At 40.0% G+C, this 23,794-nt stretch overlaps 1 protein-coding gene across 3 annotated transcripts in view; it reads left to right on the top strand.

Annotated features, from left to right (window-relative positions):
• The first annotated feature begins 2 nt into the window (after nucleotides 1-2).
• Nucleotides 3-23,794, top strand: part of UBXN7 (UBX domain protein 7) — a 60,335-nt gene continuing 36,543 nt past the window's right edge. Inside the window, exons 1-3 of one of the 3 annotated variants that reach the window (XM_025285730.3) lie at nucleotides 28-129; nucleotides 18,390-18,485; nucleotides 21,496-21,643. In XM_025285730.3, coding sequence (XP_025141515.1) covers nucleotides 21,522-21,643 — 122 coding nt within the window. In that variant the 5' untranslated portion in view covers nucleotides 28-129; nucleotides 18,390-18,485; nucleotides 21,496-21,521. Of the gene's footprint in view, nucleotides 130-5,599; nucleotides 5,623-18,389; nucleotides 18,486-21,495; nucleotides 21,644-23,794 lie in introns of those variants that run through there. The other 2 variants (XM_025285725.3, XM_044942978.2) reach the window with 2 other exon arrangements.

Here is a 23,794-nt window from a genome sequence, read left to right as displayed (position 1 = left end):
AGGGCGTTCCGTGTGTGTCTGTGTTGTTGTTCGGCGGCAGCGGCGGCGGCGGTAAGATGGCTGCCCACGGGGGCTCCGCGGCGTCGTCGGCGCTGAAGGGGTTAATTCAGCAGTTCACCGCCATCACCGGTAAGAGACGCGGTTACCGGAAGGTGGAGAGTGGGGTCTGGAGCGGGCGGCCGGTGTGCCCAGGGCTTCTCTTTACCTTCATGCATTCTTCCCTCGGGCTTTACCCACAGCTCCCGTCCTCCCTCCTGAGGAAGAAGCGACGACGGCGTCGGGTCTCCGGGTTCAGGCGGGAGACACCCCCCATCCCCGTGCACCCCGTACCTTCATTCTCGGTCTTCTCGCAGTGTGGAGGGAGATCTCCCCACCCCCTTTCAGCCTAGACTCAGGGAATGGGCCGAGCCTATCCGCCCCCGCCGGCCCGGGGACCTGGGGGCGGGAGAGGTGGGGGGCCGCACCCGGGCCACCGCCCTCCTCCTTCATCATCATCTCCTCTTCTCTGTGCAGCCTTGGGGTGCAGCGCATCCCCTTACCTCTTCTTCCCTTTCTTCCATGGCCAGGTCATTCTTCACCCGTCCCTGGCCTGCCCTTCCCCTTTCTGGGCCCCTCGGAGCCATAGCTGTGGCCCTGGCGTGTTCGGGCCCTCCCGCCTTAACGGCGAGGCTGGAGGGTTCGGCAGCGCCTTTACCGATCTCGGGGGATAGGCCGCCAGAAAGCCGGAGGTGCTGAGGAGTACCCTCCAGACTGAGGTTTTAAGAAAAGAATGAGGGGGAACCCCCCAACCTTAATTGGAAAGACCTGGAGGAATCCTTGGTGGCGTTTCCCACCTCCCCATAATAAAATAATAAAGACTGAAACGATGGCGCCCAGGCCTCCTTGCTGATAAAATAGGAATGACGGCAAAAACTTCTTTGAGACAAAATCGGTTTTTGGATGTCAGTATCCCCTAAATCCTCGGTTTTTCTTTTCGTTTGGACCCCTGCGAAGGGCACACGCAGATCCTCTTACTGCCTGGAGGAAAGGCCCTAAGCCATTCTATGAATTCTCTGTGTCTTGTTCTCTCTGATGGTGCTGAACTTTTTTTGCATGAGTTATTAGAGGGCGGAGCAAATGATGAAGTTCTCTGTGGAGTGATTTGAGAGAAGAGTACTCCATGTGCCTGAGTGTAATTTTGCCGTTCTAGTTTGTCCTTTTGGAAGGAGGTCGGAATGTTAGCAGATCTATACTTTATCTGGTAGTTTGTTAGATGCAGGGAGCATTGCCACTTTTAGTGTATCCAGGGTTTGATGTGCAAGCTGGTTAAGTGAAATTTTATATTTTAACCACTGCCGGTTGTTTGCGAGCTGCCGTTTCATGGTTAAGGCTAGTTTTATTTTTTACTTTGCAAGGATGACTAGATGTTCGATGCATTGTCTAGCTTGTGGGCATGAAACATCAGGTCAAAGTTGATAAAATAAAACTTGTAACAAAATTGGGATGAAGAATGGAATGATAACTTTTCTTAATATTTTAAAATTGTGTTTGGAGTATTATATTAGAGATATAATGCATTTCCCAGTGTGTAAGCAGGTCATTATTGGGAAAATTAAAAAATTATTGTGTATATAATACATTATGTTTATACAGAAAAATCTTTGTAGTGAATCAGATATCATTTCTTTAGATTTTCTAGAGATGGTTTAAGATGCCACATATTTAATTCCAGTTTTTTGGCCAGCTGCTAACTACCACTTTAGGAATTCAGATTGTGTTAGACTTACATTATTTTTTCTAATGCAGCATTTTTGGTAGGTGTAGACAAAACCCAAATGTGCTGAGATGAAGTGACTCACATAATTGTTTTAATTCTGTTTCTGTCTGCTAGTCTTCATGGCTCCTTTCCTGGTCACAGGCCTTTCTACTGAATCAAGTTGGAGACCCTCAGTAGACAGTGGTATATGGAAGTCTGCAAAAGGGAAAATTCCTTAGATAGTTCTTAATGTATTATGGATTTCTAATGACAATTTTTTACAAGATTGTAATTAATTATTAGAAACACATGATTGGCCCCTTTAGTCATATATCTTAAAAAAATTGGTGGGATCTGTCCACATACATTTTAGATTGTAATATTCATGACAAAAAGGTATTTGAAATTTATTTATTGCTAGATGAATGAAACTGACCTTAAGAACTTATACTGTATTTCAGAAAGATTTTACTTACTTGGAAGCCCAACATTCTGATAAAAGCAATGCATTTTCAAAAATGTGAGTTAACCTTTTCTGTGGCATTTAGAAGTAGAAGAGAAAATTGGAAAAATTTTAAATTTTATTTCTTACTAAATAGAACAGATTTCTCCCTATGATATGTGAGTATGAAATAGTGACTCTGACTTTTAAAAAGTACTAAAAAGACATCTAACATGAACTAATTTTGAAAAAAAAACCCATTCTCACAATAGCAATATTATTTATTTTACATATTATCTTCCAGTTCTTATTTACATATTTATTTTATTTCTTAAATTACTTTAAAATTATTCTTACATCGTGGATCAAAATATATATAATTTAGAATCCTGAAACTTGATTAACATTACATCATAAACATTTTTCCTATTATTAAACTTTTATAAGCAAATAGCCAGGGAAATGATGGTCTTCAAAGTCATCACACTGAACAGTTTTGTACCTTTACTATTGATGCCATTTGTATTATTTCAGGCTACATAGAAAACCATCCACTTATTTTATAGTCTACCACATTTTGTAGTATTGCTCAGTTTGATCTCCCTTAATATTCTCATACATGGCTTTGAATGACTGCTGACTACTTTCAGAAGTTATATCAATTCTCAAAACCTGAGGAAAGAATGTGTCACTGGATCTGAAGGTAATTCCAAAAGAACAATTTTTGAAAATGTTTTTGAATCATGGCAGTATCCCATTAACACCAACTTGGGCTGAGATCCAGCCATACATATACAGAATGCATAGATGTAACTAGAATAAATCATGAGATGAAGGATACATAGATACTATACAGTGGGTAAAAATAAATCGCAATCAGAAAGTAAGACTGAAATGTGAGGGAATAGAAAGTGAGGCTTAGAAGAGTACAGGTGGTTGCTAGTATAGCATTCCTTCATAAGGCTTGGTCTATAGTAGGCGTTCACCAACCTTAGGAAATTATAGAACCACTTTACTTTACTCTTTCTTTAAAATTGTTGAATGAATCCATATTTGTTAAAGAAATTAGAACTCTCGTATTGGATTTGTGGTCCATTTCCATTCATATTCTGTACAATATATTTTTCTTGGTTAGTATTTAAGTTCTCTGAAGAAAGGTGGTTGCCAGTGTTCTAGATATTAAAAGAAAACCCTTTGGAATTTTAAGAACTATTTCAAAGAATGTTAATGAAGTTTGAGTAGAAATTTAGGGAGGGAATGTATTTTGTTGAGTTGTAAATAGACTCTTACTAGTAAACTCAATGTTTATTAATAGGCTACCAAGTGCCAGGCATGGTTCAGGTCTTGGGGATACTACCATGAATAAGACGTGGTGAGGCTGTCCTGAATAAAGCTTAAAGGTTAATGGGAATACGGACACATAAATAGGTATTGTAATACATTGGAATCATGGTAAGGAGCAGTTAAGGTAGCACAAAAGAAGGAGATCAAGAAAGGCTTCCTAGAAGAAATAATTTCTTAGCTAAAACCTGGAGGAGAGATAAACATGTGCAGAGAGAGAGGCACAGATATACATATAGAAATAGGAAAGGAGAGACAATAGGTTGAGGGAATTGATGAGAATTCCCAGTGAAGAGAGCATAGCTCCTGGGAGATGCAGTAAATGGAGTTGAAGAGGTAAGAGGGTACCAGATTAGGTAGGGCCTTACAACTCATGTTAAGAAATCTTGGCTTTATTCAAAATGTTGTGGGAAGTTAGTGAAAAGTTTTAATTAAGGGAGTGACACAATCAGATTTGGGTTTTTTCAAAAGAGCTGCTTGGCTATAGTGGAAAAGAGGTTAGGCATAGAGATAAGTAGAACACTGTTAAAATAATTGAAGATACTGATGTCCTGAAATAAGATAAGGAAAGAAGTCAGAGGAGTCAGAATGAAGTTTAGGATTCTGTTTTCGACATCTAAGCATATCTAGTACAATTTGTGAAGATACAGAATAGTAGAAGAGGTTTAGGGAGATGATTAGTTCGGATTTAGATAAGTTGCTGTCTCTGGGACTTCCAAATGGGGCTGTTCAGTAAGGAAATGAATATTTGGATCCAGAAAGAAGAGTGACATCTAATGAGTCATGTTGATGGCAACTGAAGCTATAAAAGTGGATGGCATCTTGTAGGGAGAGTGTCGTGTGAGACTATAACAGGCTATAAAGCTGAAGAAACACATCAAACAGATAGTAAAGAAGAAAGTGCAAAGACTGGAAGAAACTAAAGATGTAGGAGGAAAACCAGGAGACTGGTGGTATTTCAAACATCAGGAGTAGGGTAATACCTCAGATAGTATGTAGGCACTTTAGGAAACTAGAAATTTTAGATTTTTCTTGGTTAGGGCTGGAAGACATCTTCGTAACCATACTGACCCATTTCTGAGTTAAAATGAGGAATTGAAGGCCCAGAGAAGTAAAACGATTTAAGGTTATATGTCTAGGTCAGTGCATCTCAAACTTATTTGTAGGAAGAATCCCCTCCTCCCTTTAAAAAAAATCTTTATAAAACAATGTATTTCTTTGGCCATGCCACATTCCGCCTGTGGGATCTCAGTTCCCTGACCAGGGATCAAACCCAGGCCCTCAGCAGTGAAAGTGTGGTGTCTTAACCACTGGACTGCCAGGGAGCTCCCCATTGACCAATACTTTTGTGTAAAACTACAACAAAAATTGATTGCTTAAGAATTGAAATAAAAAGAACACATACAAAATATAAGCCTAAATGATGTTTTTTTAAAAAGATATAATTTGCATACAGTAAAATTTAATGTTTTAGTGTATAACGTTTTTATAAGTGCATACAGTCATAAAGCCACAGTCAAGATGTAGGACAGTTCTAGCCTCAGGAATTTCCTCCTGCCCATTTGTAGTCAGCCCCTCTTCTTACCTGTAACCTAATGTTTTTGCCTGTTGTCTTCTTTTCCAGAACGTCATATAAATGAGCAGTCCCCAACTTTTTTTTTAGCACCAGGGACTGGTTTTGTGGAAGTCAGTTTTTGCACAGACTAGGGCGGCAGGAGGTGGTTTGGGGGTGATTCAAGCGTGTTACATTGACTGTGCACTGTGTTTCTGATCTCATGCCTGTGGCTGGAGACTGGGGACCCCGGACATAAACAGAATCACCGTGTGTGGTCAGGTTTCTTTTGAGTCTGGCTTCTTTTACTTAGGATACTGCATTTGAGACTCATTCATGTCATTGTGGTATGAGTGGTTCCTTTTTATTGTGAATAATATGCCATTGTATGGATATACTGCAATTTGTTTATGCAGTGATGAAATGAATGGATAATTGTTTCTTGTTTGGGAGATTATATAAATAAAGCTGCTAAAAATGTTAGTGTACAGTGTATGAATTTAAGTTTTCATTTCCTTTAGATAAATAACTAGGACTGGGATTCTACAATGGGTACGTAATTTTAAGGAATTACCATACTGTTTTCCTGAGTCTTAACCATTTTACGTTCCTGTCAGCAGTGTGTAAGAGTTCCAGCTGCCCTTCTGGTATTTTTAATTTTCTATAACTATTTTAATAGATGTGTTATTGTATGGCATTGTGGTTTTAATTTGCATTTCCTTAGTGACTAATAATAATATTTTTTCATATGATAGTTTGCCATCCAAATATCTTTCAAGCCCAACTTTATTTTATTAGAGACAAAAGACATAAAATTAACCAGATTGCTATGAAAGTTTCCATGTCCCCTGCATTGTAAGGTGTATTATTAACCACCAGGGAAGTCCCTATATTCATTCTTCTTTAGATTCTTTTCTCATACTGGTTATCACAGAATATTGAGTAAAGAGTTCCCTGTGCTATACAGTAGGCCCTTGTTGGTTATCTGTCTTATGTTTAGTAGTGTGTGTATGTTTATCCCAAGCTCCTGATTTATTCCCCGCTCCCCTGCAACCCGCATTTCCACTTTGGTAACCATAAGTTTGTTTCCAGTATCTCTTTCTATTTTGTAAATATGTTCCTTTGTATTGTTTTTAAAAAAATAATTAGATTCTACACCTGAATGATACTTTATGATATTTGTCTTTCTCTGCCCAACTTCCTTCACTTAGTATGATAATCTCTAGGTCCATCCATGTTGCTGCAAATGGCATTATTTCATTCTTTTTTATTGCTGAGTAATATTCCATTGTATGTTTTTGTGTGTGCTTGTGACATATCTTTATCCATTGCTCTGTCAGTGGATATTTAGGTTGCTTCCGTGTCTTGGCTCCTATAAACAGCGCTGCAGTGAACATTGGGGTGCACGTATCCTTTCGGATTATTGTTTTCTCTGGATATATGCCCAAGAGTGGAACTGCTGTATCATATGGTAGTTCTGTTTTTAAGGAACCTCCATACTGTTCTCCATAGTTATTGTATATAAAATAAAAAAAAATATTTTCTATTCCTCAATGCTTAAAAACTCCTGGATGGGAAACTGATGAGGAGGTTGAACTTGCATTTTACTTCTTGCAACTATCACCGACTCTCATTTCCTTGGTAGATTGTCTGGCTTACTTTGTTATCATTTCTAGGGGAAATGTAGAACCAAAAAGTAATCAATCTGTGTCCCTGTCATTTCTGTGCTCTAACCCTTTGGGAAAGAAAAGGTCTATAAGAGGGATTTTTTTTTTTTTTTTTTTTTTCTTAAAAAAAAAAGTCTCTGTGACTGCTACACTTAGGTTCCTTGATAATAGTAAAGAGACTATTTGGGCATTGAAAATAGTGTAGAGAATAGGTATAAGGGACTGCTAAAGTTTGGAATATCTCTTGATCCTTCCAGCTGTGGTAGAGACACAGACTACATTATAGGTTTGGTGCTCTTTCTTACATTATGTCGTTAATAGGGAAAGTGTGAACTAAGAGGCAGCAAGCAACAAGGAGATGGCCACTGATAAATTGTGTGCCAAAGCTGGGTTAATGCCCTTTGGTGCCATTAGCAAGCTAAAGCATATGGAAAAGGTAATGGATAGGTAAAAAGAGTGCAAGTGGTGAGAAACGGTAAAGTGAGATTCCTGCTGTAGATATGATTACTGGGTTTTACAGACTGAATTTTTGTGTCCTTCTCAAAATTTGTATTTTGAAATCCTAATTACCCCCTTGCCCAGTGTCATAGTATTAGGAGGTGGGGCCTTTGGAAGGTGGTTAGTTCATGAAGGTGGGGTCCTTATGAATGGGACTAGTCCTTAACAAAGAAGGAAATGCCAACCCACTCCAGCATTCTTGCCTGGAAAATGCCACGGACAGAGGAGCCCTATAGTCCATGGGGTCACAAAGACTTAGCATGTCTTAGCATGTCGGACATGACTTAGCAACTAAACCATCACCACTAGTGTCCTTAAAATAGAGACTCAGAGAGTGTCTGGCCCCTTCCACCATGCAGGTAGACACTGAGAGCGAAACTGTCTTATCAACCAGGAGGAGGGCCTGCACTACACACCAAATCTGCTGGAGGCTGACCTTTGACTTCCCAGCCTCCAGAACTGTGGGAAATAAATGTATGTTGTTTAAGCTACCCGATCTATGATATTTTTGTTACAGCAGCCTGAACAAACTAAGACACAGCAGGATTAAGCTGTCCTGCTGCTACCTGTAATATTGAGACCTCAAACTAAGCCCAGAACAGCTTTATAGATAGTTTGAATCTGCAAGCTTCTTTGTTGTTGTTTTTGTCTTTTTGCCACAATATAGGGCATCTTAGTTTCCCAACCAGGGATTGAACCCACGCTCCCTGCGGTGGAAGGGCAGAGTCTTAACGGCTGGACCACCAGGAAGACCCTGCAAGCTTCTTTTAAAGGACCCCCCTTCCCCTTTTAAAAAAGATTTGTTCTTCATTCTGAATGTAATTAGAAGTTCAAATTTTTTTACTGCTGACCCATCAAAAATTGTTACTACCTCTTAAGTATATACATAAAACTTGTAACTTGATTAAATTTGTTTTATTGCTGTTCCTTTCCTCTATATCATTTAGTCCTCCTCATTTTTCCTCTGTCCTCTCAGTTAACTTTCTGTTCCACGTTAGCTAAGTGGAAGTATTGTTGGCATTTCTGCTAGAACAATGTTTTGTCCTGTAGGTCTGTTCTATTCATTGCAGAAGATTTAGCACTTTTATTAGTGTCCTGGGGCTGCTATAACACATTAATATAAACTACATTGCTTAGCATAGTTACTCTTGCAGTTCTGGAGGCCAAAATTCTGAAATGAAGGTGTGAATAGTCTTTAGGGGAGGAGGGACATTTTCCAGTCTTCTGAGGCACACCTGGCTTCTCTGTTAAATGCCAGTAGTGCTCCCACCCCCCTACTCATGAAACATGGTATCTCACGTTTCTAAATGCCTCTGGTACTTCCTGATGTTAAGAACCACTAGAACCTTTAATTATCCTTCAGTTATCTTTTGTTTCTAAAAGGATACACTTCGTGACACAGCAAGTGATAAAACTTACAATGCCTGATTATACAAGCACAGATGGCTCAGATAATACGTCTTTATTTTAAAAAGTGAATTGTGTACTTTGCTTCTTGCTGCTGCTGCTGCTGCTAAGTCGCTTCAGTCGTGTCCGACTCTGTGCGACCCCATAGACGGCAGCCCACTAGGCTCCCCCGTCCCTGGGATTCTCTAGGCAAGAACACTGGAATGGGTTGCTGTTTCCTTCTCCAGTGCATGAAAGTGAAAAGTGAAAGTGAAGTCGCTCAGTCGTGTCCAACTCTAGCGACCCCATGGACTGCAGCCTACCAGGCTCCTCTGTCCATGGGATTTTCCAGGCAAAAGTACTGGAGTGGGGTGCCATTGCCTTCTCCAAGTCCCTCTCTAATACTTCCTTCTTCATTCATGCCGGGATTTAGCATGTGCTTCTTTTTGAAAAAATCAAATAGGTAGAGACCCTTTCTTTGGGAGAGCTCTTAGGTCATCCTGACAAGCTCCAGTGTTGGAAGTTATCCTGTCAAATTGTCAACAGGTTTACAGTAGGGCCCTCTCTAGGATATGCTGCCTAGATTCTAGCACTAAATGGTCAAGTGAGGATTACAGATAGGAACAGCAGTTCTGAGCCCTGAATGTTGACACTTTCTGTCCCCAACTGTCACAGTTATTATTCCTTTATTATAGCTTTAGTGTCTTCAAGTCATTCCTGGTATAATCCCTTTTAATAAATTCTGTTTTAATCTATAATTCAATAGATCTATGGAATGCTCACTTAAACTTTTATTACAGTTTCCTCTGTCTCTATATTAGCTCTTTTTTTTTTGGCCACACTGGCTTGTGGGATCTTAGTTTCCCTACCAGGGATTGAACCCAGGCTCAGGGCAGTGAAAGCCCCAAGTCTTAACCACTGGACTGCCAGGAAACTTCCTGCATCAGCTCTTAATGCTTCTCCTCAGTCACACTGGTATGCTGTCTAGCTGTTACAGATTTTTTTCAGAGCAGATCCCTTTTGTGTATTTTATTCTTTATCCATAGCATTCACTTTTTTAGAGTAATGTTTTTACTTCCCCTATTATACTGCTTTTAAAAAAAGTGAATGTTTAACATGAATGAAACATATGTTCATAGCAGCAGATGAACGAGGGAAAGAAAACAGTGAAATGTCTTACTCTGCCTATTTACTCTCTGATGTAATGTGGTTCTCCATAGCTATAAATAAATATTCATGTCTCATACTTCCAGTATCTTTCATTTTATTTCATTGATGTATAGCTTGACTGGTGACTCAGATGGTCAAGAATTCGCCTGCAATGCAGGAGACCTGGGTTCAATCCCTGGGTTGGGAAGATCCCCTGGAGGAGGGCATGGCAATCCACTCCAGTATTCTTGCCTGGAGCATCCCATGGACAGAGGAGCCTGGCGGGCTACAGTCTGTGGGGTCACAGAGAGTCAGACACAACTGAGTGACTAAGCACAAAGCACACATCATATACCTTGAGACAATCTATTTTTAGTAACAGCCACTATTTGCCAATAAGGAGCTGTGCCACATTCTTTAATGTGCATTTTCTTAATCCACACAAGGACTTCATGAAATTGGTAATATCTGCATTTTGTAACTGAGAAAAGTGAAGGCTGGAGAAATTAGTGACTAGCTCAGAGTTACACAACAAGTGAATGACAGAACCAGGATTCAAATTCAGGTTTATCTGATAGTATCCAGGCTCTTAATGGCTCTGTTATACTCCCCGGCCTGAGAACAGAAGGAAATGTGAATGTTTTCCCTTCATTTTGGGGTACGGGACTGGCCAGAACAATAATTTTGATACTTTCTTTTGAACTGTTTGGTGTGCTATCCCCAGGAGCTCTGTATCTTTTTGGTACAGAGTTACTCCTCCCCACCACCAACCATGTGGCATTTCATGTAGGCCTTTCTTGTCTTTCCCTCCAAAGGCACTGGGGATGCTAAAGCCACTGACATCCCGGTTTTCCTGAACTAACTCCCCTACCTTATTTAAATCCTCAATTTATTGTTACTGGATGTCAGGTGGAAGTGGGTTTTAGGGGCTTTGGAGAAGGCAATGGCAACCCACTCCAGTACTCTTGCCTAGAAAATCCCATGGACAGAGGACCCTGGTGGGCTGTAGTCCATGGGGTCGCTAAGAGTCGGACACGACTGAGCGACTTCACTTTGACTTTTCACTTTCATGCATTAGAGAAGGAAATGGCAACCCACTCCAGTATTCTTGCCTGGAGAATCTCAGGAACGGGGGAGCTTGGTGGGCTGCCGTCTGTGGGGTCACACAGAGTCGGACACGACTGAAGTGACTTAGCAGCAGCTGGTGGCTCAGGTGGTAAAGAATCTGCTTGCAATGCAGGAGACCTGGGTTTGATCCCTGGGTAGGGAATACTTGCTGAAAAAGGGAATGGCTACCCACTCCAGTATTCTTGCCTGGAGGATTCCATGGACAGAGGAGCCTAGTGGGCTACAGTCCATGGGGTTGCAAAGAAACTGAAGTCGCTCAGTTGTGTCCAACTCTCTGTGACCCCATGGACTGCAGCCCATTAGGCTCCTCTGTCCATGAGATTTTCCAGGCAAGAGTACTGGAGTGGGTTGCTATTTCCTTCAGGGGAACTTTCCAACCCAGGAATTGAACCTGGGTCTCCTGCGTTGCAGGCAGATTTTTTTTTTTAACCATCTGAGCCACCAGGGAAGCCCAGAGTCTTGGGGTCGCAAAGAGTTGGACACAACTGAGTGACTAACACTTCCACTTTTTTTCATCATGATTGAGTTAATCCACATTCTAAAATAATGGTTGTTGTTCACTCGCTGAGTCATGTCCGACTCTGTGCAACCCCGTGGACTGCAGTGCGTCAGGATTCTGTGTCCTTCATTATCTCCTGGAGTTTGCTCACTCATGTCCCTTGGGTCGATGATGCTATCCAGCCATCTCAACCTCTGTCACCTGCTTCTTCCCTCAATCTTTCCCAGCATCAGAGTCTTTTCCAACAAATTAGTCCTTCACATCAGGTGGCAAGAGTATTGGAGCTTCAGCATCAGTCCTTCCAATGAATATTCAGGACTGATTTCCTTTAGGATTGACTAGTTTGATCTCCTTGCAGTCTTTCAAGACTTTCAAGAGTCTTTTCCAGCAACACAATTCGAAAGCATCAGTTTTTTGGTGCTCAGCCTTCTTTATGGTCCAACTCTAACATCTGTACACAACTATTGAAAAAACCAAAGCTTTGACTATATGGATTTTTGTCGACTAAGTGATGTCTCTGCTTTTTAATACTCTGTCCAGGTTTGTCATAGCTTTCCTTCCAAGGAGCAAGCATCTTTTAGTTTTATGGCTGCAGTCATCAAATGCAGTGATTTTAGAGTCCAAGAAAATAAAATCTGTAACTGTTTCCACAAATAATTGATACATCCTTAACTCTTCAGTTAAGTGTTTATACTTTGAAAAAGGGTGTTTGTTTACCCAAATTAATATCTTAAGTGGTAGCATTTTAGGCAGCATCATAAAGTGAAAAAATTTCTTAGGCATTTAGGAAAAGACTTTTGGGATAGGCAGACCATATTTTGATGGGCCAGCTTGCCTGAGGATTGGTTTTAAAGCTCCTGATTTTCATGGCGTCTTCTATTTTACTTCAGAACTTACAGGTTCTCTAAATGGTTCCCATAACAGGGGTATTGAAATTCAGATAGTTGAAGAGTGATGAGAAGGATGACAACAACCATTTGAATGCAGTGGTCATTTTTGTTTGTTTATGTTTTGCTATGCCGCGAAGCTTGTGGGACCTCAGTTCCCTGACCAGGGATTGAACCCTGGCCCCCGTATTGAAAGGGCTGAGTCCTAGCCACTGGACTGCCAGGGAATTCCCAGCAGTGATCATTTTTAAGCTGAATTTCCTTATGAAAAAATTTCAAAAAGAGTGAAAGCAGCCAGGATTGGTTGCTGTTATAGTAGAAGAGAGTTTCGATTCCCCATCAGCATGTTCTTGGTACTTTTTGTGGTGCTTTAGTGCAATGTGGTGAGTACCTCAAGAGACAAGAGCCAGAATGGTGCAAATTTCAGCCACTTAATTCTCTGAAAAGAAAAAGATCAGTAGATGTCATTCAGAAACTAGTTTTATAAGGCAAAGGTTACAGTTCATTCATCTCTTGCTAGAGTAAACAACCAGAGTAGTTTACCTATGTGAACCTTTTAATTTTCAGAAACTGCTCTGTAGATGAGTAAATTAGAATGGTGGAGTACAATAAACACTGAACTTTTAGACCAGCATTTAAGAAATATAACAACATAACCCAGTATACCTGGACACAATGTAAAAATACTAGAAAAGCACTGAAACAAAGCCTTAGGTTTTATGAGTAATAATATGGAAATTTTTCATCACATTTGTGCTGTTTATGCCTCCAGTGAAAGTGAGAGTTGCTCAGTCGTGTCTGACTCTTTGTGACCCCATGGACTGACATATACAGTCCATGGAATTCTCCAGGCCAGAATATTAGAGTGGGACTGGAGTGGAGTTTGTATTAATTATCTAACATACAGTTGTCTACTAGAATATTTGAACTCCTCTTTTCCCTCAAAAAGTTGAATTTGTTTTTGTTTTGAGATTTCATTTTTTAAAGTGTTTTCTAAAGGTGAGAATGTAAATCTGTACATATTAGAACTTGAGAACTTATTTAAAAATTACTTTTTATTGAAGTATAGTTAATTTTTGCAGTGTAGTTAGTGTACACCAAAGTGATTCAGTTATACGTATTCTTTTTTCATATTCTCTTCCATTATGTTTATTACAAGATATTGAATGTAGTTTCCTATGCTATACAGTAAGGCCTGTTGTTTATCTATTTTATATGTAGTTTAGAACTTGAGAACTTTTGATTTAGTCTGACTAAGAATTTAAGGAGAGAGAACTGGTTTGAGAAAAGTAAGAACTGGCCAGTTGACTGAATATCCAAAGGCTGTAAGATAGAAGAGCTAGCAGAGACAAGGATAGCAATAAAGCCTTGTGGAAAAGTAGTGTCTGTTCCTATATCTACTTCAGAGTGAGGAAAGGGGGTCACAACTTAGCAGGTGGGTATTTGGTATATTGTCAAGAAAAATGAGGGGACTAATGTGACTGCTATCACTCTCCATATCATGCAAAGACAGGGCACTATAAAGTGCCACCAAAGGCTGTGCCTTGGTTACATAGACATCTGCAGCTGGAGGAAATGGCACAGAGGGCTTAGTTGCTCTGTGGCATGTGGGATCCTTCCAGACCAGGGATTGAATCTGTGTCCCCTGCACTGGCAGGTGGATTCTTAACCACTGGACCACCAGGGAAAGGGAAAGTGTTAGTTGCTCAGTTGTATTCGACTCTTTGTGACTCCATGGACTGTACCCCCCCGCCCCTGGCTCCTCTGTCCTTGGGATTTCCTGAGCAAGAGTACTGGAGTGGGTAGCCATTCCCTCCCCCAGGGGATCTTCCTAACCCAGAATTTGAACCCGGATCTCCTGCATTGCAGGTGAATTCTTTACTGTCCGGGCCACCAGGGAAGTTCTTTTTTTTTTTTTAACTAGCATCTTAGATGTGTATTTGTCAGCTTTGTGACAGAGTTTTAGCTACTCTATCATCTGACGATTTTTTGTAGCTTATGATTATCACTTTATATTGAGATCAGTTCAGTTCAGTCGCTCAGTTGTGTCCGACTCTTTGCGACCCATGAATCGCAGCACGCTAGGCCTCCCTGTCCATCACAAACTCCCGGAGTTCACTCAGTCTCACATCCATCGAGTCAGTGATGCCATCCAGCCATCTCAACTTCTGTCGTCCCCTTCTCCTCCTGCCCCCAATCCCTCCCAGCATCAGAGTCTTTTCCAATGAGTCAACTCTTTGCATGAGGTGGCCAAAGTACTGGAGTTTCAGCTTCAGCATCATTCCCTCCAAAGAAATCCCAGGGCTGGTCTCCTTCAGAATGGACTGGTTGGATCTCCTTGCAGTCCAAGGGACTCTCAAGAGTCTTCTCCAACACCACAGTTCAAAAGCATCAATTCTTCGGCGCTCAGCCTTCTTCACAGTCCAACTCTCACATCCATACATGACCACAGGAAAAACCATAGCCTTGACTAGACGGACCTTTGTTGGCAAAGTAATGTCTCTGCTATTGAATATGCTTTCTAGGTTGGTCATAACTTTCCTTCCAAGGAGTAAGCGTCTTTTAATTTCATGGCTGTAATCACCATCTGCAGTGATTTTGGAGCCCCCCAAAATAAAGTCTGACACTGTTTCCACTGTTTCCCCATCTATTTCCCATGAAGTGATGGGACCGGATGCCATGATCTTCGTTTTCTGAATGTTGAGCTTTAAGCCAACTTTTTCACTCTCCACTTTCACTTTCATCAAGAGCCTTTTTAGTTCCTCTTCACTGTCTGCCATAAGGATGGTGTCATCTGCATATCTGAGGTTATTGATATTTCTCCCGGCAATCTTGATTCCAGCTTGTGTTTCTTCCAGTCCAGTGTTTCTCATGATGTACTCTGCATATAAGTTAAATACACAGGGTGATAATATACAGCCTTGACGAACTCCTTTTCCTATTTGGAACCAGTCTGTTGTTCCATGTCCAGTTCTAACTGTTGCTTCCTGACCTGCATACATATTTCTCAAGAGGCAGGTCAGGTGGTCTGGTATTCCCATCTCTTTAAGAATTTTCCACAGTTTCTTGTGATCCACACAGTCAAAGGCTTTGGCATTGTCAATAAAGCAGAAATAGATGTTCTTTTGGAACTCTCTTGCTTTTTCCATGATCCATTGGATATTGGAATTTGGCAATTTGATCTCTGGTTCCTCTGCCTTTTCTAAAACCAGCTTGACCATCAGGAAGTTCACGGTTCACGTATTGCTGAAGCCTGGCTTGGAGAATTTTGAGCATTACTTTACTAGCGTGTGAGATGAGTGCAATTGTGCGGTAGTTTGAGCATTCTTTGGCATTGCCTTTCTTTGGGATTGGAATGAAAACTGACCTTTTCCAGTCCTGTGGCCACTGCTGAGTTTTCCAAATTGGCTGGCATATTGAGTGCAGCACTTTCACGGCATCATCTTTCAAGATTTGAAATAGCTCAACTGGAATTCCATCACCTCCACTAGCTTTGTTCGTAGTGATGCTTTCTAAGGCCCACTTGACGTCACATTCCAGGATGTCTGGCTCTAGGTCAGTGATCACACCATCATGATTATCTGGGTCGTGAAGATCTTTTTTGTACAGTTCTTCTGTGTATTCTTGCTGTCTCTTCTTAATATCTTCTGCTTCTGTTAGGTCCATACCATTTCTGTCCTTTATCGAGCCCATCTTTGCATGAAATGTTCCCTTGGTAATACCATTTAAAAAATTTGTATGTGATGCTTTAAGTGGAAGTTTTATCTTAAGTTCATTTTTCCTAAATACCCACTTGCTGTTAGTGATTTCCACAGTGTAACCGTATTGCTTTTATAAGGGAAGTGTAAAACAAATATATGTGGTTTAAAATTCAAAGAATAGAGGAATTCTCTGGCAGTCCAGTGGTTAGGATCCAGTGCTTTCACTGCCAGGACCCTGGTTCAGTCCCTGGTTGGTGAACTTAGATCTTGCAAACGTTTGGCTTGGCCACGAAAAAAAAAAAATTCAAAGGATATAGAAGGCTTTTTTGATTGAAGTCTGGCGCTTCTTTCCCAGTGCACTAACTGGTTAGCTGAAGTACTATGAGATAGTTCTAAGCCTACTGGATGTTGGTAACATGCAAGCAAACGACAATACTAGGGCTGGGGAAAGACAGAAATGAGTTCAAGAAGCTCTTGCTCTTCTGGAGGAAACAGAAAGTAAAGAAGCATTTAATGCTTAGTAGTATATCCACGTATGTAGTAGAGTATCACAGCGGTGAGAGTGGGGAGGAGGTAGTATAGAGAATGCTCAGCGCAGGAATTGGCAAAAGTAATGCTTACAGTGATTCTTGAGTGTGTATGAACTGGATGAAGGAGGAGATAAGGAGAATAAAGACTTTCCAAGCATGTAATTTGGTGTGGCAATACTGAACTTGTAGGATGGTGAAGAGGAGAGGCAAAGCCAGAGAGATAGGCTGAGGTCTGATCACAAAGGACTTGCCAGATCCTAAGGACTTTGAAATTTATACTGTAGGTGTCAGAGAGCCATTAAAGAATTTTAAGCCATTTGTGTGTATTTGTGTTTGTATTTATGTGTGATAATTACACTTGTATATTAGAACATAACCTCAGCAGCAAGGTGGAAAATGGAATGATGATCATTTAGGAGCCTATTGTAGTAATCTAGGTAAGAAGAGTTAAAGACTTGACTTAAATATTTATTTTTAAAAATCTTTCAAGATGCCTCACTGGCTGGCAAGGAAATAAAGAATATTCAGAAGCTTAAATATTAAATGAAATTGGGAATGAGATGTTAGCTAGGTTTAAGCTTTCACCCTGATTGAATTTGCCCAAACTGGATGGCTTTGAATTTCTGTTTTGATAGCCTCATAGGGCACAGGAAACAAGCCTGTTGCCTTCTAAGGAGAAGAATCTGCAAGGAGACCTCTTCCATTCACGACACTGGGACCTTCGCATTTGGGGAGTGGTAGGAGAAATCTTCACTGAGAATTTATAGCAAAGGTTCTTACAAGGTCACATTTCCCATGTGATCATATAAAACTTAGGTCAAGAATGTATTTTAAATAGCCCCTGTTAGGTAGTACCCTCAGGTACCTTACAAAATCTGTTAAATCATCCTCTCTGAGAAGGGGTGTACCTTCAACCCAGGCTTCATAAATCTACAGATTAAAATTCGAAGCCACTTGAGATCACATTCAGAAAAATCACAAAATGCACAAAAAACCATGGCACAGTGGGCAAGAGCCAGCAGAAACAAGAGACAGTGACCACTAGAGACTGCAGATAGTTTATCTTTTGTCTTTGTAATTCCTGTAAGTTTGATTAATATATTAGAATAAATGAAAAAGATTAAAGTAAGAGTATGAAGTAAGGGTCTCTGAAACATGACCAATCAGATTAGAAAAAACCCAGAACTTCTAGTTATAAAAAATTAAAACTAAAAGTTCATGAGGGCTTCCCAGGTGGCACTGTGGTAAAGAATCTGCCTGCAATGCAGGAAGTGCAAGTTTGATTCCTGGGTCAGGAAGATCCCCAGGAGAAGGAAATTGCAACCCACTCCAATATTATTGCCTGAAAAATCCCATGGACAGAGGAGCCTGGCGGGCTACAGTCCGTGGGGTTGCAAAGAGTCAGATGCATCTGGTTATAGCACAACACAAAAGCTCGTGAACAGGTGAAAGACAAATTGGCAGGGACTTCCCTGGTCCAGTGGTTAAGAAATCCGTCTTCCAATGCAGGGGACACTGCAACAGAAGGTCGATGCATGCCTCAACTAAGACCCTTAAAAGAAAATATCTGAGAATTTTTCAGAATTGATAAAAGATCAGTCTTTATGGTTGAAGTTCAATGAATCCTAAGAAGGATAAATACAGTCAGCCCCAGCAAATCAGAGTGAAACTGCTGAAGACCAAAGACAGAGAAGATCTTAAAAGCAACTAGAGAGAAACAACAGATTGCTATAAAAATGTTTTTCTTTAGTCTGGCAGCTTACTTCCCACAAGCAGTAGCAGAAGCCAGAAGACACCGGAATGCTATCTTCAGTGTACTGGGAGAAAATAATTGTCAGCCTTAAAATAGAATATCCACTGAAACTGTCTTTCAGGAACAATGGCAAAATAAAAGGCGTTATCAGATCAAAAACAAAAAACCAACTCACCATCAGTCTTGGCTGGAGGAAACTCTAAGGGACAAAATTCAGGTAGAAAGAAAATCATCTCAAATGGAAAGTCTGAGATGCTTTTTTTTTTCTTTTCCATTGTGGTTTATTATAGGATATTGAATATAGTTCCTTGTGACCTGAGATGCTTTTTAATGCTCACAGAATGTCCCACCAAATAGATTTACAATTTAGATTCTACTGCTGTTAGCCATTTATGTTGTCCAGTTTTTCGGTATTAACTGAAGTTATATTGGACATGTATATAGACATGGTTATGCGTGTATTTTATATAGATTTATTTAGACTAGATTTATATAGGTTATTTAGACTTGTATAGATTTATGTAGGTTTATCTAGACTACAAGTCCAAATTACTGGGTCAAAAATTGTAAAAGGTATTTTTATGTTTGCTGATAACATCTTATAAAATTGATTTCTTAGGACTTCCCTGGTGACCCACTGGCTAAGACTCTGTGCTCCCAATATAAGGGGCCCAGGTTTGATCCTTGGTCAGGGAACTAGATCCCAAATGCTGCAACTAAGAGTTCGTATACTTCAACTAAAGATTCTGCATTCCACAACAAAGGTCAAAGATCTCATGTCACACAACTAAGACCCAGTGCAGCCAAGTAAATAAATATTTTTTAAAAATTGATTTCTTAAAGGGCTTTACCAATTTACATTGCGTCAAACAGATTATGTTTGCTTTACTGTACAAATAAATGAGTAACTGTGTGATAGGACCAGTTTTAAATGATGAAGATTGACATTTCATAGCAGATTTTGATTTAATTATATCTTTGACAATAAATGTAGCATCTCCTCTCCCATTATTACGAAAATGCTTCCTTCCTGTTAGAAATAGAAATTGCTAACTGAACTGCATTCTTTCTAATGAAGTAGTTCTAACTTTCTAGGATATAATGTTTAATTTTATTTTTCAGTTGATTAACAAATATTGAATATATAGTTGGTTTATTTAAAGAAATAGTAAACACTTTATTTAGTTTTTGTTTTATTATGAAGACTACATTTTAATGTTGCTGCTTTATTTTCTAGTTCTGTATATTTCACACTAATTAGGCAACAGTGTAGAATTAAATAATTATTTAAAGAAAAAAGAAAGCAAGATCCTCTATGACCCATCTCCTAGAATAATGGAAATAAAAACAAAAGTAAACAAGTGGAACCTGATTAAACTTAAAAGCTTTTGCACAACAAAGGAAACTATAGGCAAGGTGAAAAGACAACTCAGAATAACAAACACATGAAAAGATGCTCAATATCACTCATTATTAGAAAAGTGCAAATCAAAACTACAATGAGATATCACCTCACACTGGTCAGAATTAGTCACTTAGTTGTGTCCGATTCTTTGCGACCCCATGGACTGCAGCATGCCAGGCTTCCCTGTCCATCACCAATTCCTGGAGCTTGCTCAAACTCAATGTCCATTGAGTTGGTGATGCCATCCTACCATCTCATCCTCTTTTGTCCCCTTCTCCTCCTGCCTTCAGTCTTTCTCAGCATCAGAGTCTTTTCCAGTGAGTCAGTTTTTCGCATCAAGGGGCCAAAATATTGAAGTTGCAGCTTCAGCATCAGTCCTTCCAATGAGTATTCAGGACTGATTTCCTTTAGGATGAACTGGTTGGATCTCCTTGCAGTCCAAGGGAGTCTCAAGAGTCTTCTCCAACACCACAGTTCAGAAGCATCAATTCTTTGGCGCTCAGCTTTCTTTATGGTCCAACTCTCACATCTGTACGTGACTACTGGAAAAACCATAGCTTTGTCTAGACGGACCTTTGTTGGCAAAGTAATGTCTCTGCTTTTTAATGTGCCATCTAGGTTGGTCATAGCTTTTCTTCCAAGGAGCAAGCAACTTAATTTCATGGCTGCAGTCACCATCTGCAGTGATTTTGGAGCCCAAGAAAATAAAAGTCTCTCACTGTTTCCATTTGCCATCTATTTGCCTTGAAGTGATCAGACAGGATGCCATGATCTTAGTTTTCTGAATGTTTAGTTTAAGCCAACTTTTTCACTCTCCTCTTTCACTTTCATCAAGAGGCTCTTTAGTTCTTCTTTGCTTTCTGCCATAATGGTCATTCTCCTGGTCGGAATGGCCATCATCAGAAGGTCTACAAACAGTACATGCTGGAAAGGCTGTGGAGAAAAGGGAACCCTCTTGCACTGTTGGTGGGAATGTAAATTGATACAGCCATTATGGAAGATGGTATGGAGATTCCTTAAAAAAAACTAGGAATAGAACCACCATATGACCCAGCAGTCCCACTCCTAGGCATATATGCTGAGGAAACCAAAACTGAAAAAGACACATCAATGTTCATTGCAGCACAGTTTATAGTAGCTAAAACATGGGAGCAACCTAGATGTCCATTGACAGATAAATGGATACAGAAGTTGTGGTACATACACACAATGGAATATTACTCAGCCATAAAAAGGAACTTGTTTGAGTCAGTTCTAATGAGGTAGATGAACCTAGAGCCTGTTATACAGAGTGAAGTAAGTCAGAAAGAGAAAGATGAATATCATATACTAATGCATATATACGAAATCTAGAAAGATAGTACGAAAGAATTTATTTGCAGGGCGGCAGTGGGGAAACAGACAGAGTAGACCTAAGGACACGGGAAAGGGAAGGAGAGGGTGAGATTTATGGGGAGAGTAACATGGAAACTTAAATTACCATGTGTAAAATAAGTAGCCAATGAGAATTTGCTGTATGTCTCAGGGAACTCAAACAGGAGCTCTGTATCAACCTAGAGGGGTGGGATGGGGAGGGAGATGGGAGGGATGTTCAAGAGGGCGGGGACATAGGTATACTTATGGCTGATTCATGTTGAGGTTTGACAGAAAACAACAAAATTCTATAAAGCAATTATCCTTCAACTTAAAAATAAATTAATTAAAAAAACATTCTAAAGAGGGAAAGTACTATTAATTTCCTTGGGCATTCTGTCTTCTAATGTGAATTGAATGTAAGAAGATGTCTTTGTTTAACTTTTTTCTTGTTTTTATACTATTTCAGGTGCAAGTGAAAGTGTAGGGAAACATATGCTTGAAGCCTGCAACAATAATCTGGAGATGGCAGTCACTATGTTTTTGGATGGTGGAGGAATCGCTGAAGAGCCCAGTACCAGTTCAGCAAGTGTCTCCACTGTCAGACCACACACAGAGTATGAATTTAATATTTATTATTAGGAGCTACCTGCTGCCAACATTGAGCAGTTACGTTTTTGTCAATTAGGTTAATTCTCTATTTTGAACAAATAAAAAGTTGAAAGCATCTGAATGTATCAGGTGACAATTTTTATACTTACGTGCTTTAAATTCTCTAGAGCACTGTCAAGTCTATTTAATCCTCAGAAGAATCCTATAGGTGGGTATTATTATCCATGTTTTATACAGGAAGCTGAAGTATAGCCATTTCCCCAAGCTATGCAGCAATTAAATAGCAGATATGCAAGTAGAGCCCAATAAAGGTTAGATTTCCCATTTTTAGATTTTCCTACATTGTCCCAGGAAAGTTTTGAATTGTCATGAAAATTTTTTGAAAAAAATTCTAATCCTTTATGCCTTAAATAACTATAGGTATCTAATCTTTAGAAGCACCTTCAGCATATAGAACTGTAATATATGGAGAATAGTAACAAATGATAAGTACATTGATGTTTTCTGCCCTTTACATTTGATACCAACGAGAGTTTAAAATGAGTATCTGTTAGGCAAAATTCCAGTAGTCTTTTAAAATATGTTGATTTTTTAATCAAAATTTCAAATATCCTTAAATAAGATTTTAATACAGATAGCCCTTTATAATTCTTTAATGTTTACAACATGAGATACTAGACAAAAGGGATCCCCTTAAATAGAATAGGCCAAAGGTGCGGATTTTATATTTACTAAATTAGATTTAAAAAGCCACAGAAACATTCCAGGACATGATTGCTTTTTTTTTTTTAATCTAGTTCCAGATTCTAGAGTAATATACTATTTTCCCACAAAGTGTGAACTTGAAAGATTTTTATTTGTATCTTACGAAGTTTTTTCCTATCTGTATTGGCTTTTTATTTCAAGTTCAGTAATCCAATCTCCACCAGCATAACTCAAATCTTTAATGGAAATCAATATGAAAATATGATTTAGTTTATAACAGGTATTCATAGCTGACATATCAGTCTTCACTGTTTAAAACATGTTTTCTTAATTGTACTTAAAAATACTTTTGATTAATGAATGTCTTTTCCTACTGAATTACATTATAATTTGGCTTAGATTATTTGTATTACTAATTGATTAGCATTTGATAGTGGCACCTACTTCCTAAGCCAGTGTCAGTTGCTCAAATGGTAAAGACTCTGCCTGTAGTGCAGGAGACCCAGGTTTGATCCCTGGGTGGGAAAGATCCCCTGGAGAAGGGAATAGCAGTCCACTCCAGTATTCTTGCCTGGAGAACCCCCTGAACAGATGAGCTGGTGTGCTCCATGGGGTCTCAAAGATTTAGGCACAACTGAGTGACTAACACTATAGCCTACTTTCTAAACAGGTTTTCTTTCTATACAGTTCACCTTCTGTTCCATTCTTCCATTTCATTAGGTAGCCAGCAGTCTTGGAATAGATAACCTAAAATATGTCTTTCTGTATAAGGACTACTAATTAAGCCATGGCCCTAATTGATGTATTTCATCAGATTTAAGACTTGTTTCTTGAGTAATTAAATTGCCTTCTGTGTGAAAGTCGCTCAGTTGTGTCCAGCTCTTTGCGACCCCATGGACTATGCAGTCCATGGAATTCTCTAGATCAGAATACTAGAGTCGGTAGCCGTTTCCTTCTCCAGGTATCTTCCAACCCAGAAATCAAATCCAGGTGTCCTGAATTGCAAGCGGATTCTTTACCAGCCTAGCCACCAGGGACACCCAAGAATATTGGAGTGGGTAGCCTATCCCTTCTCCAGGAGATCTGCCCAACCCAGGAATCAAACTGGGGTCTCCTGCATTGCAGGCAGATTCTTTACCAGCTGAGCTACCAGGAAGCCTTCAGTTCAGTTCAGTCGCTCAGTCGTGTCCGACTCTTTGCAACCCCGTGAATCGCAGCACGCCAGGCCTGCCTGTCCATCACCAGCTCCTGGAGTTCACTCAGACTCACGTCCATCAAGTCAGTGATGCCATCCAACCATCTCATCCTCTGTCGTCCCCTACTCCTCCTGCCCCTAATCCCTCCCAGCATCAGAGTCTTTTCCAATGAGTCACCTCTTCGCATGAGGTGGCCCAAGTACTGGAGTTTCAGCTTTAGCATCTTTCCTTCCAAAGAAATCTCAGGGCTGGTCT

The sequence above is a fragment of the Bubalus bubalis genome, chromosome 1 (genome assembly GCF_019923935.1).
Source record: "Bubalus bubalis isolate 160015118507 breed Murrah chromosome 1, NDDB_SH_1, whole genome shotgun sequence".
Lineage (NCBI taxonomy): Eukaryota > Metazoa > Chordata > Mammalia > Artiodactyla > Bovidae > Bubalus > Bubalus bubalis.
The sequence above is the reverse complement of the archived record's forward strand: the minus strand, read 5'-3'. Positions and strand labels throughout refer to the sequence as shown.